The following is a 13756-nucleotide window of genomic DNA, read 5'->3' as shown; positions in this document are numbered from 1 at the left end:
TGCAGTATTTATTCTCCGACAAAACAACTACTGGATCAAAGATTACAACAAGATTTGGGCAATTTTGATCAAATGATTTTAATTTAATTTATGAATGTGAAGAGAAATAATAGTCTATAAATACATTAGAGTTGTGATCGATGCTCTGTTTTTCGTATTCAGTAGGTAGGCTACTGCTGAATCAATTTAGTGGTGTAAATACACAGTATTGACTCAGACAGAAGTAATTGTGTTACAAGACACCAGAGATCTAAATTGCTTGAAAATAATTAGAAATTGTGTAAAACGGGAGACTCTGAACTTCATTATTAACGTTTTTTTTCTGTGGGTCATCTTACTACAATTTAAAACACCATTTTCCACACACACGATTCACTTGGCAGCGCTACTGCTGTATGAATAATGCATTTTACACTTTGCTGACATCTTCACCCTAATTTGCTTGAAATTATTGCAACAGTGCAGTAAAAGTAGGAATTACCAGCACTAGTATTGGCTTCTCTATAAAAAAAACATAAAACTAAAAATACTAGTTACATCACATTCAGTGTAACTCTTTATGACCGTACACCATAACGACCAAATATGGACCAAAGGAAACTCACATTTGGGTGGAAAGCAGGAACGTCTCTGCACGGATGATGTCATGTTTGTAAACATGGTTAAAAAAAGATTTCCCACACCGGAAGTAAACACTTATGCTTATAACTTTATTGCTTTTTGCAATGCTTCTGTGAACTTAACTGCCGTCTCCCTAGAAACACACAATGAGAATTCATCATCTTTTGTTTCGTGTTTTCCTTTCTCCTTTTTAGGGAAAACTCGGCGTGCCTGGATTGCCTGGGTACCCTGGTCGACAAGGCTCCAAGGTGTGTGATGGCAGTAAATACACACTCTACTAATCAATTCCTGTGCAGGCCTCTACTCCAATGAGAGGTCAGAGATCACGGCCCGACTGTATTGTTAAGTGTCTTGCTCAAGGGCCGGGAGGTGTTTGCCAACTTCGTCCAGCAAAAGGAAAATCTCTGCGTTCATTCAATAAACTCAAGTCGATTTATGTAGCACAATACAAACTAATCGGCAATTCAAAGTGCTTTACAGGCGATCATAGAAAGATACAGGAAACAAAACGAATAAAAGAACAGAAATGTCTTCAGGTATTACTCAAGGCTTTCCCTCCACTGACCTGAGAATTCAGGTGCATATAAACATATCTGAGTGTTTATTTTGGTTCTGCTCCATTCAGTGATTTCTACACAAGCAGCATTGCTACAAGGTCATTTGTGTGACTTACCAGAAGCCAGCGTAAATTGGAGTAATCTGGTCATGTTTGTTGGTTTTTGTAAGAAATCTTAACGGCTGCATTTTGTAAAAGCTGAAGCCTTTGCTGGTCTTTCTTAGAAACGCCTATGGTGGAGTATTTATCAGTTTGGCAGAGGGTGGGAGTCAGATGTGAGCGTAAACTCTAGCGTAAACCCTACATGTGTATTGATTTTTCTCAGTGACCACATAACAAGTCCGTCTCATCCCCATCCGCTCACATCTAAACTCGCCCTCACGTGCTTTTCTAAAACCCGCTGACTAACGTTTACTCCAACACAAACCCAAGCGGACACCTACTCGCAACCACTCTTTCAGGAAACCCTGGAGTCACCAGGGAACCGTTGGAGTCACCAGCTGTCCTCCCTCCTTAAACTCGTCCAGACATGATCTAACAGTCTGGCATTTCAGCGCTGACCGACGCGCCACAGCTCTGCTAGCGAGATGTGCTGCTGCAGCTGCTTCCTCTCTGCTGCTGTCAGCACTGACAGCCTGGCACTGATATGATGGGTCGGATACACCTACTCTCACAACACCCTGTCTGTTAATGTCAGCGGGCTCTGATTTGAGCGCGGGCACACAAAGGGATAAAAGACCTGGACAAATTACACAAAGTGGGAGAGATGCAGAGAAAATATCATTCGAGTTACTATTTCAATATAAAGTTTTTTTCCAGTAAAAGTTATTTTCATTTACTAGATATTTTCCACACTAATGGCAAACAAGTATATCTCTTTGTTGGATTCATAAATGGTTTGGATCAACGGCTGCCCAGAACGGGTCCCAGTGGAGTCCGGATCTTCTTTTTAGACTCTTTATGCTTCAGAAAAGTTTCTGGAGAGACAGTAAAGGCATCCTGGCATTGGCACGGTATAAACAGTGCCATAGTTTCCTCTCTATAGCTGCCATTTGAAGAGTTTTCTTCTTAAAAAAAAAAAAAGCATTTGAAGATTATGACACCCACTCTGAGCTAAAGCAGGTCTGTCTTAAGAAACTTATAATGAGGATGCGTGTTGCCATTTCGCAGAATCATCAATGTTATAAAAAGTCACAATAATCCAGGGTCAAAGTCTTGGTCCATTTGCAGTCTTTATCCCCCCCCTGATCAGTCTGCGCACAAATCCCTCCACCGGCTGTGTTTTTGGCCGCCGCGCCCCATCACTCTCTGTTAACAGCTTTCCCACACCGTTAATTCGGGATGCCATTTGCAATAGCTTCAGTGGACTGTCTTATCTCTGTGGTGCAAGTCAGGCTTGTCCAGCACCAGCGCTCCTTTCAGTTTACCATAACTGCACCTCTGTGAAAAACAAATTAGGCAGCATAGATCTCCCTTCTTGCTGTCTCCACAATGTTGGGCTGTTTACCACTTGCGATTCTGCCCACGCCGCCTTCAGCCGCGGTGCCCTTGCTTATACTGAACAGTATTTTGCCTCATATACATATGCATCTCAACAATAATGAGCACTATAGATGTGCATTGCATCAAAGTGTGTTTTAAACTCAAAACACTCGGGCATGCTAATAACGTTGTGCAGCCGAGACAAAGAAATTGGTAGGATACATATTTATGCAGCGCAAAGCGAGGCTCCATTGAAAAAAAAAAAGAAAGAAAAAAAAATGCTCGGTACTCTTTATTCATCTCACAGTGATTGCCCTCCTAGTATTTGTTTGACTGGCACCATCGCTGCTATCAGAGGGCACAGCCTGCGAAAGTCCAATAACTAAATTGCTGATGAGTATCAAGGGGGATCTGCTGCTTCTCCACCCTTTGTCTTTATTTGCTCCCACGCTTTTTTATTATCTTCTGATCTTCTTAACTATGCTAACAACCGAGCAGCACATCCGTCTGTCAGGAAGTGTCTAGGTAGCGGGGAGGAGACGTTCCCTTTGGGCTCCTCTTAAACATTAGAAGAAGGCCCTCATCTGTGGGAACTAACAACCTATAAAACATAGTCCCATGGTAACACTATGCCGGCTAGTGTGGCAGTACTTATGTCAGGACTTCACAGCTGCCCTATTAATAAGCCGTGGTCGCTAAAGCATGAAGGAATAGTGCTATTTCCTCTGCAGCCTCTGTCACATTGTTACTGGACACAAACTATGGAAGACATCTTTTATTTTATACCATCTAACAATCTAATGTATTTACCCTCTCTGTCACTTCTTTCTTTCTTTCTTTTTCTCTACTTGTCTTGCAGGGCTCCAACGGCTTCCCAGGATTCCCTGGGGCAAATGGCGAGAAGGGAGCAAGGGTGAGCCACAAAATCCATCATGCTCTCTCCCATAAAGGACGTTTATACCTTGTTTTCTGTGTAGCAGCTGGGTAGATAGGTTAGAATAGCTCCCATTAAGCTATATGAGTCTTCGTCATTAAAATCCAAATGAATCTCTTTACAGTATATACTTCACTTTGTCATGTTAAGACAGGAAAGGATGTTGAAAACTCACAATTATCTTGAATCGCCTGGAATCATATGCTGATTTAATTAGGATGAAGGACCTCAGCCTAAACCATGACAGTCTGCCCCAAAACAAAACGTGATAGACCAGGGGTGTCTACATACTTTTGGCCTTGTAGCGTAATCATGATTTAGCAATCAAGCGAGAACTGTGTGGTTTGTGGAGTGCATCTGGATTTTTCTAACTAGTCTGTGCAGGTGCTTGGGGCTTTTCAGATATGACTGTCATGAATAGTTCACTGATAAAAGCACTATTAAATATATCTGAGGATTTTACACACAAGACCAATTAGTTCATTTGTACTTTTTCGCTTTAAATGCACTAGAAGGAGGTCTTAAAAATCTACATTCGAGTAAATATTCTGCTATCCGAATCAAATTGTTTACCTAATATTCAACCTTTGTTTCATTATAATGCATTTAATACTTTACTACGCTCTTTGCAGAGCCGGTATTATCATAATTTGCAGGTCACTCATTGACTTTCACAGTATATTATGTATTTATGCCCTCTGGAGTTTCGGAGATTATTGCAATAAATAGCGCATTGAGCATAAACACCAATGTAAGCAATAGTTGAGAGGTGAAGGGATGAGATGGAGGGTTGCAGAATGGTGGGTGGGGTTATAATGGAAGAGACGAGCTTGTCTCTGCTCTCAGACAGACATTGAGGGATGGACAGCGATAGCCCGGCCTGCTACAACTGACAGCTAGATCAAGCTGTCAAGTGCCTGTGGGCAACCACTTACCACAGCAATTTGATTATTTAGTTTTGTTGCTCAGATGGTTTTCCAATCCCCTCAGAGTTTGATGTTTGAGTGTATTTGTTGATATTTTATCTTAAACTTCGAAAAGAAGAGCGGGAGAAAGATGAAAAAGTACTTATATCCGCCGGTACAAGGAATTATTTTGTCGTAAATCAAAGCTTTTGTTTTTCTTTCTCAGGGAATCGCCGGCAAAGCGGGCCCTCGGGGGCAACGTGGCCCAACGGTAGGCAATTCATCTGTCTGCCAAGTCGGCTCGAGCCCTCCCTATAAATGATTTATGTAATGTGTTCAAATGAAAACCTCTTCCTGTACTTGTGTATGGGCTTTATTCTTGCATAGATATGCACAGTGGTGAATTGCAGAGAGGGGCATTGATGACCTGTTTGTACAATGACTTTCCATGGGTTTTTTTATGTTTTTTAGTACAACAAGAACAAAGTACTTACAATTACTGTATTGTGTTTTATGCTGGGCATGTAGGGTCCACGAGGAGGGCGTGGTGCTAGAGGGCCAACGGGAAAGCCAGGTGCAAAGGTGAGAGACGGGGCCTATTTAGAATGTATAACGGTGGGGCATGGAAGTACATGGAAGTGAACATGAATTATTTAAACTTTTACCTGCTATTGAGGGAAAACAATTAAAAAAAGTCTTTCTCCGCAGGGAACTTCAGGCAATGACGGAGCAGGGGGTCCACCAGGAGAAAGGGTGAGTATCACATATCTTTTTGATCGGTTTAGAGACAGAAAAAGTAAACCCGTTCACACTTTAATCTAACCTCAAAGTGAATAACAGCTATTTGTCAAATAAAGTCAAATTATGTTCTATAGGAGCTGCTGATTACCAAATTCACATTCTTAATGTGTGTTTAATTTATCTGAAGAACGCCAATTTTGGATACTTTCAAGCAGACTGAAAATCATAACTATTTATAATAATAATAATAATAAAAAAAGATGGATAAAGTAATTTCCAGTAATCATGGTTGCAGCTGGATTTGGCAACTAAAATCTAATTAACTAGCCATTAAATGTTGTATTGTGTGTGTTCTTCCCCGACTCTATTGGTTTTCTTTTCATTTCAGGGACCTCAAGGACCACAGGGACCCGTCGGTTTCCCCGGACCTAAAGGACCAAATGTAAACAGCCGCTGTCAAATTGTCTCTGAGTTGGCAACAACAAGTCTATGTTGACACTTTCCATATTAGCTTTTCAAATATTAAAACGCACTTCCGACCTGATGTCTTGTTTTTGTGAACCGTCTATCTCCCCCCCCCCCAGGGTCCACCAGGAAAAGATGGGCTGCCCGGTCATCCCGGACAGAGAGGAGAGACGGTGAGTGGGTTGTTTCGCCCATGAATGCTTTGTGTCGCGCCATTTGACCCTGAACATCATGCATCAGCGCCCACTCGCTCACAACTTGGTCTTTCATAGATTCAAGGGTCTCTCACATACAAAATATAAAGCAAGGAAGAGGATAGCTGAGGCGGCATACAAATTGTGTTCTTTGGGCGAATCTAAAAGTGGTTTGACTTCCATGGCTGAGAAAGAATGTAATAAGTATTGTTAACACTGTGCTACATTACAGAGAGATACAAACCTGTAATAATGAGCCTTTAAAGCCTTTTACACGCACAAAGTGAGCCACCTGTTACAGGAACGCTTCCCCCATTTGCATTAAGCCTTGTATCGTTAGAAACCCGGTAGTCATTTTGAATGGTCGGGCATTATTCCCTCATAGTCATTTTCTGGAGTGTCATTATCACAATGCTAGTGCAAAACTTTTCTTAAGTATTTATACTTCCATTCCATTCCATTTCTGAGGGAAATACTCTTTACTCTCAAATAGTAATCACACAACCAGAATTATTTGAATGCGTTATCCATTGTTAGTTTGTAAATTCACATTTTACATATAAAGGTAATATTTAATCCAAAAATAAAATATGATGCATAGCTTAGATTATTACTATGCTAAACAAAAAGAGCAAAATCAGAATCAGTTGACTAACAAAAAGGTGTACACACATTTTCTCTGTCAGTGTGAAAACACAGTAATATCTTCCACTGACACATAGCTCATAGTGATTTTCTGCTTTGCTCTGACCCTTTTCCATACTGTACAGCACAAAGTAGACAGAATACTATATAACCCTGCATGTGGACTGTGTTTTCTTCTTCAGGGCTTCCAAGGAAAGACGGGACCTCCAGGGCCTGGAGGGGTGGTTGGACCACAGGTAGATAAACACCACTACAGTTAGATTCCACCTCCTCACTTACTCTTTGTCTTGCCCTTGGAGAATTATGAGACACTGAAATGTATGAAAGTGTGTAGCTGTAACAACAGTTAAATCCTGGAAAACAATACCCACATGATGAGAATGTAATTGCATTAAAAAGAGTTTTGGACGCCTTCAGGGAGACCTCTTTTCTTTTCTCCTCGTGGGCTGAAAATAAATTATTCCATCTCATTAAAAATGTGTCTACAGAAAATAAGACTTATCACCATATAGCATATAGCAATCGACTTGAAACATCTCTGTTGTCCCTGACAGGGCCCAACTGGAGAGACGGGACCAAGCGGAGAGCGGGGACATCCAGGCTCTCCTGGTCCACCTGGTGAGCAGGGTCTACCTGGAGCTGCTGGAAAAGAGGGTGGAAAGGTAAAGGAACAAGTATTTTTTAATGCCACAAAAGCAAAGTGTACCAGTCATACCTGTTATGCAAAGTATTTGTGTCATAGGACCACTGTGGCACCTGGCCTTTTTACTTGCAGATTTATTCTAATATCAGTTATGAGAAAAACAAATACTTTAAATTCTGGCCAGATTTGTGCAAATGATCTTGTGGTTGAAGATCAAACTGCAATAACATCCAAATTTTTCTGCAAGGTTCTCCAGGAAAGCACAGTGTGTTCATTGAGATGTATTCTATGTCATTTTTCTTTTAACAACTCCGAATAGGACGGTGTTTTTAAAATGCCTTTTCTCTGGTTTCATGACGTTGTAACAAAAGTACACTGCTATTGTTAAAAACAAATTGATTCAAAAGATGAAAAATGCATCTGACGGTTGTTTGTTAAAAATTGGGCAGATGTTTACTTCATCCGTCACTTCATAATCACTCGCTGCTGTTCACACATAATAAGGAATAATTTCAGCTTTTATCAAGAGATCAATCACTTTAATTGTTTTCCGATGTTTTCACCTCAAGCAATTTTGCTTCATGATTACCTGACAGTATAGCAGCTGTAGGTAAAGTGGATGCTATTTTTTTTCCCTCCCTCTTTAGGGCGATCCAGGTTCTCAGGGTCCTGGTGGCAAGGCAGGGCCTGCTGGCCTGAGGGGCTTCCAGGGGGCAAGAGGTCTTCCAGGGGGCATGGTAACTAACAGACACACCCACTAACACACTTAAACAAACACACACACACACACACAGAAATGTGCCATCCCACGTTCTGAGCACACACCCGGTTGAATCTAGCTCCAAACCCCAATTACCAGGCTAACTACCTGCTGTTAAACCAAATGTCAGGCTTGGCAGTGGACACGGCTGATAGGTACAGAACGGGCTCACAAAGAAGTAATAGGAGGACTGAGCCAGGCACAATATTGACAAATTGTATCATCATTAATCTCAGAAAGGTTGCCGAAGGTTGTAGTCTGCTGTAAATGAAGCATTGGCAAACCATTTTAGCAAGCAAAATGTCAGCTATTAGCTGTAGAATGTGCACGTTAGAGGCATTTAATTCCACATTTAGTGCTGCAGCGTTTGCAGATCCTTTTTTTTTTAAAGAAATGAGTCAAAGCCACAACTTTGAGAGTACATCACATGGACCCCCATAACCTGCCGAGCAACCCCCCGTATTCTTTCGAAGAATCGGGTGAGAAAAGTTCAAGGCGAGGGCGAATGGCTGACTGAGGATCAGCTTGAGGGACCGAGGCTGAAGCTCATTTCAAGGCTGACCATTACGAGAGCAAACGACAGCACAGCCAAGACTTATTACCACCGTTATGTTTGTGCCATGTGTGCCGAGGGATGGCGTTCTCTTCATGAGGGTGGCACACACACACACACACACACACACAGTCCACACAAGCAAATAAAACTCTCTCTAAGTGCAATCACACACAGACACATAAACATGTACACCTGTTGTATGAACAACCTGCCAAGTTGATCTAGTTGTGTTTGCTGAGAGAGAGAGAGTTAATCCAAAAGAGAAAGAATATATTGATGCACACATACGCACGCACACACTTGTTCCAATCCCATCTCTCACTCTTGAGGAAAGCCACAGTAGCAATATACGAGCCAATAAATAACTTTTTTTTGTGTGTGTGTGTGTGTGTGTCTGGCAAAGAAAGATCCTTCCAGTTTTTCTAATGCACCACGGTGAAATGTGGAAACCCGGGGAGGTGGAGACTGAGAGCCTGCTTGGCAGCGTCTGTGGCCCCCCCTGGCTCCGTCGGAGCCTGTAAATTAGTTATTATAATGAAAGTCTTTACGGCCTCTGGTGAATTGTGTTTTCCATATGCAATCTCAGCCTCCCTGTGCTATTATTCAGCAGCACGGGCGCTGCGATTCAAGGGCCCGGGATCTGGAGGAGCTGACAGGGGTCCGAAGATAGATGGACTATACTTGAACTCGTGGCCCACCGCTGGCTTTAGAACCTCTTCATCCCTTTTTCATTTCCTCTGAAGCTCATTTATAGGCTCATTTTGCATTGATGATATAAATGTGTCTACAGATTAAGCAACGTGACCATTTATTAAGTAATAGCTAAAGGTTCTTTGCTGGAGTTGAGCTGCAGCCTATGTAAATGTTATGGAATGTATTTTATCTATAAGGATGTCAGTGTCATCCTATTATTTGTGAACACATTAACAGCTGAACCTTATAATAAGAACTTCTTCACTCACCTAGTGGTGTCTAACCCTGAACATAGCTTTGGTTTTATGTGCTCAGGTTCTCTGACATTTCTGCCACTAAACCAATACAAAGGATGGATTTTTGTTAGTGGAGGTCACCGCATTGAAAAGTGACATTTCAAAAGCAACATCTGCCTCTTTAAATAGTGTCCACTTTTCTCTGGATATTCGACCACACAGTTCTCGTAAGGTTTATTTTCAAATAAAATAATATAATAAAGTAATATAAGGAAATGGTGTTATTCTGAACAGCAGAAATCTCATAAAGTTATATTGCAGAGCCTGGACAAATAAAACGAAAAGCTATTTGCGAGGCTCAGAAGTGAAATGTGAAAATAGTTTTTGGTATTGTTTTTTCGGTGAAGTGACTCATTAATATCATGCTGCCTCTGTAAATTGGGAGCTAATAATATTGCGAATGTGAGCGAATATTGAAAGAAAGCAAATTGCCTATTTGCTTTGACAATACACATACATCTGGAAGGAAAACCGTTTATATATATATATAAATGCAGGTTTAGAAAACTTTATTTTAGAGTCAAAACAAAAAATCTTCATCAGCTGCTCCTATAATTACTGATTACTATCACTACTCAAATACTGCCTTCCTTTTTTAATACTGTGTATGGATCACACATCGCTAGTTACTCTCTGGAGCCCTCCTCACACACAAACATACACAGTTATACACATGGCTACACACTACACGGTAACATTTACAGGCCACTCTGACAGCTGTGATAACTGCTCTTTGAATGGCATGGAGCGGCACCCTGCTGTGAACGAGCTCTGACCCTCTCTTGTCCTCTTCTTTCAGGGTCCAGGTGGCTTAAAGGGAGGAGAAGGGCCTCAGGGTCCTCCAGGCCCCATCGTAAGTAGCCCGTCACTAAGGTTACCTCATCATCAAAGTGACTTGTGCTTTTTGGAGAATGGAGTTGTACATGTTGTGAGTCATAAGGGGTAGCAGAGTCGAGCAGGGTGGCATGATTGAATCAATCAATACCACAATAGTAAAAAGGCAAAATGAATATATGTTCATATGTTTCATTTGTAAAGAAATACAACACTTAAACCTCTGTTTTATTGTCTTAAGCAGCGATGTGAATATAATATATTATCTTTTACTATTATATTGCACAGGAGACATTAAAGTTGTGGTAGCATATTGTATTTATCAAACCGTAGTACACAGGTTCACAGCCCTGATTTTATAGTGCTGTTAGAACCGATAAGATTTATTTTTATAGGTATGAAGTTAAAAGAGAGCGATCATCACCTTGAAGCACCGTTGCTTAATTGCCCATTTGAACAACTACAGCACTTAGTCCCACTAATTTGACGTGTTCCCCTCACATTTAGTGGTTACTGTAGCAACTGTTACACGCTGACACAGATGGAGGAAGTGTCTCGTTTTTCTATTTATTGTGTGACCATTACTTTTTGGAGAAACTTGTCGTAGATAGTCACCGCAGGGATGTTTTTCTCTGTGATAATAGGTACTTGTGTTGCATCCTCTTCATAGCTGATTTACCACAGTAAGGGTCGTCCGCCTGGATGCTATAGCTGCATTCACATACTACACAAAAATAAGTGGGGCACTCTCTTTCCTCCTTTTGTCTCTGAGCAGTTAGCGATATATATAATGAAAAGTCTCCGGAGCTCCAGTGGTGAATCTGTACAGAGCGCTTGACTGACAGGCAGCTTTGAACCGCCTGACATTCTGTTCAAGCCTTAAACGCAGGCTCCCGATAATTGCCCCTGCTCACCAGTGACAGTGCAACACCAGATTAGATGACAGCCGATATGCAGAGCACGGATGAAAAGATGATGAAAGCGAAGGAGAGGGCTGTCCTCTGAATGAAACCAATTCCACTGCGACATTAGATAGTTTTCTTAAATTGGCTTGAAAGTGAGCCATCGGATGAAAACATGCGATGGACAGTGTTTCTAAAGACATTCCTTAGAAAAGGAGGCGGTTGTGGCGTGCCCACGCACACAAGAGATCTGATATTTCCCTCCATCGATTTCCTGCCAGGGATTGAGCTGCTGTTGTGGGAAAGTCTGGGAGCGCTGCGCGTTGCTATTTCGTAGTCTTTTAAGAGGCGTCTTGTGTGTGTTTGAAAGAGACGGCCCAAGAAATCAAGAAACTGCACAGAAAAAAAAGACATGAAAAGAAAGTATGAATACGACAAGATGAGTGAAAAAGTTTTTCTGTTGCAGTTTTGAATTCTAGCCAGAGAATCATATGTGGGAGAAAAACATGAGTGAAATTAGAGGGAGGGAAGCAGAAGGAAGGAACGTGCAGCATCAGTCAAAGACGTGTGTGTGTGTGTGTGTGTGTGTGTGTGTGTGTGTGTGTGTGTGTCCTGGCGGGCAGGTTGGCAGGCTGGGCATGACAGTTTGGAACTGTGTGTGTGTGTGTCACTGGCAGTGTCTGTCAGGAAATGGGCCAGGCATATGAGTGCCAGGTGGCAGCTCACATCAGCAGCTGAATCACTGTGTGTGTGTGTGTGTGTGTGTGTGTGTGTGTGTGTGTGTGTGTGTGTGTGTGTGTGTGTGTGTGTGTGTGTGTGTGTGTGCATCAGGGCCAATCTTTGGCTTGTCCGCAAGCAAGTTTGATTTGAAAGCAGCCTGAGACCTTCCCTGGGATAGACGTGCCGTAATGACTTGCTGATCAAAGATGTAATCACGGTTTATGTGATGTGGGCCACCCAGACAATAATGAGCACCCACCTGAGCAAAGTGAAGAGTGGATTTGATGTAGGTTCAGTGGTAGGGTTGCATTATGGTTAATATTTCGCAAAAGTAATGAAATAACAAGGTTATATTGTAGTATTTGTGCTTTTTTTTGCAAAGAGAGAAATGTGTAATCTGCATATTGTTCTGTGAACATTGAAAAATGGAAAAATCCAGCTAATTAATTCAGATATATTAACACTTGACATTATAATGGTCATAAAATAATCGCCTTCACGTTTTGTGACTTCCAGCTTTTTCATAACTTGAATGCAGGAAATCCACTTCTCTAGCTAGTATCCACATGATGCAGCAATGACTGATGGGCCTTTGTTTGTTTGTGACAGGGTTCTCCTGGAGAGAGAGGTGCTGCCGGCCCCGGCGGTCCCATTGGTCTGACAGGACGCAATGGCCCCCAAGGGGGGCCTGGTCCCGCTGGAGAGAAAGGAGGCCCTGTGAGTATTTCAGTCTGACTCTCACTCCTCACTTTTCCTTTCACACCGACGCGTTTGAGGAACATATTGATCTGACTGATGGGAGTGTGACGCTTCTTCATGAATGCCATGTGTTCAGGGAGAAAAAGGTCCAATGGGTCCTGCTGGCCGCGATGGCATTCAAGGTCCTTCCGGTCTTCCTGGCCCCGCTGGTCCTCAGGGTCCCCCTGGAGAGGACGGTGACAAGGTGGAGTAAAGATATGATATATTGGAATGCTACTGTAATAATCTATTTAAACATGACAACAACGAAGTATACAACATGTCTACAACTGTCAGTATTTTAAATGTGTCTAGAACTATAAGGATGTGATACAAGCACTACTTTTATACTGTCTATTGTAATGGCACCACATGGTTATTTCACATAGGCATGTCTAACTAAACAATGTATATACATATATAGAAAACATATTAACAAATACTTTTTTTCAGTCACTTATTTTAGCCTCAAGCCTTCGATGACACTAAATAATATCCATGTGTTGCATTATTTCAGTAACACACTCCGGACACATATCCTGTTTCCCCCCCAGGGCAGTAAATCCCACATTCACACCGTACCACCGTACTTTTCCATTTGTAACCATCAGGCCTCTCTGATCCCAGTCACGTCCTCCGTCGCTCCCTTTTGTCAATCAGAGTGCCAATGGGGTTAGACAGGGAGCCAATCAATTAATTGCAAACACTCGCCCAAGGTCTTGGTGGGCCAATCAAATTAGAATCTCCGGAGAAATATTTACTACCCACTCGTGGTAAAGGTGACACTTTAAGATATTAGACTACGGCTGAACATGGGAGGCGAGAGGCTTTAAAGATGGAGAGGAGAGATGAGCTCTGCTGTTTGTACTGCACCACAGGGAGAAGTTGGCGGACCTGGACAGAAGGGAAGCAAAGGAGACAAGGGTGAACTTGTGAGTCGTTATTTTCTCTCTCTATTACTTTTCCAATACATTTTTTTTTTTGTAAGGCAATGAGGTTTGCATGATAATCCATGCTGATTTGAGCAATGAACACCAATGTTAGTGGCTGAATTATCATATAAGTGGAATA

At 41.9% G+C, this 13756-nt stretch overlaps 1 protein-coding gene across 4 annotated transcripts in view; it reads left to right on the top strand.

The window, feature by feature from the left end:
• LOC311012872 (collagen alpha-1(XI) chain-like) overlaps positions 1–13756 on the top strand; it is a 74120-nt gene that overhangs the window by 39573 nt on the left and 20791 nt on the right. For all 4 annotated transcript variants that reach the window (XM_084008650.1, XM_084008649.1, XM_084008648.1 and 1 more), the window contains 14 exons: positions 816–869; positions 3519–3572; positions 4725–4769; positions 5027–5080; positions 5207–5251; positions 5628–5681; positions 5824–5877; positions 6726–6779; positions 7098–7205; positions 7834–7923; positions 10291–10344; positions 12557–12664; positions 12783–12890; positions 13564–13617. In XM_084008650.1, coding sequence (XP_083864776.1) covers positions 816–869; positions 3519–3572; positions 4725–4769; positions 5027–5080; positions 5207–5251; positions 5628–5681; positions 5824–5877; positions 6726–6779; positions 7098–7205; positions 7834–7923; positions 10291–10344; positions 12557–12664; positions 12783–12890; positions 13564–13617 — 936 coding nt within the window. The remainder of the gene's footprint in view (positions 1–815; positions 870–3518; positions 3573–4724; positions 4770–5026; positions 5081–5206; positions 5252–5627; positions 5682–5823; positions 5878–6725; positions 6780–7097; positions 7206–7833; positions 7924–10290; positions 10345–12556; positions 12665–12782; positions 12891–13563; positions 13618–13756) is intronic.

Source organism: Eutrigla gurnardus, assembly GCF_963514095.1.
Source record: "Eutrigla gurnardus genome assembly, chromosome: 4".
Lineage (NCBI taxonomy): Eukaryota > Metazoa > Chordata > Actinopteri > Perciformes > Triglidae > Eutrigla > Eutrigla gurnardus.
The sequence above is the reverse complement of the archived record's forward strand: the minus strand, read 5'-3'. Positions and strand labels throughout refer to the sequence as shown.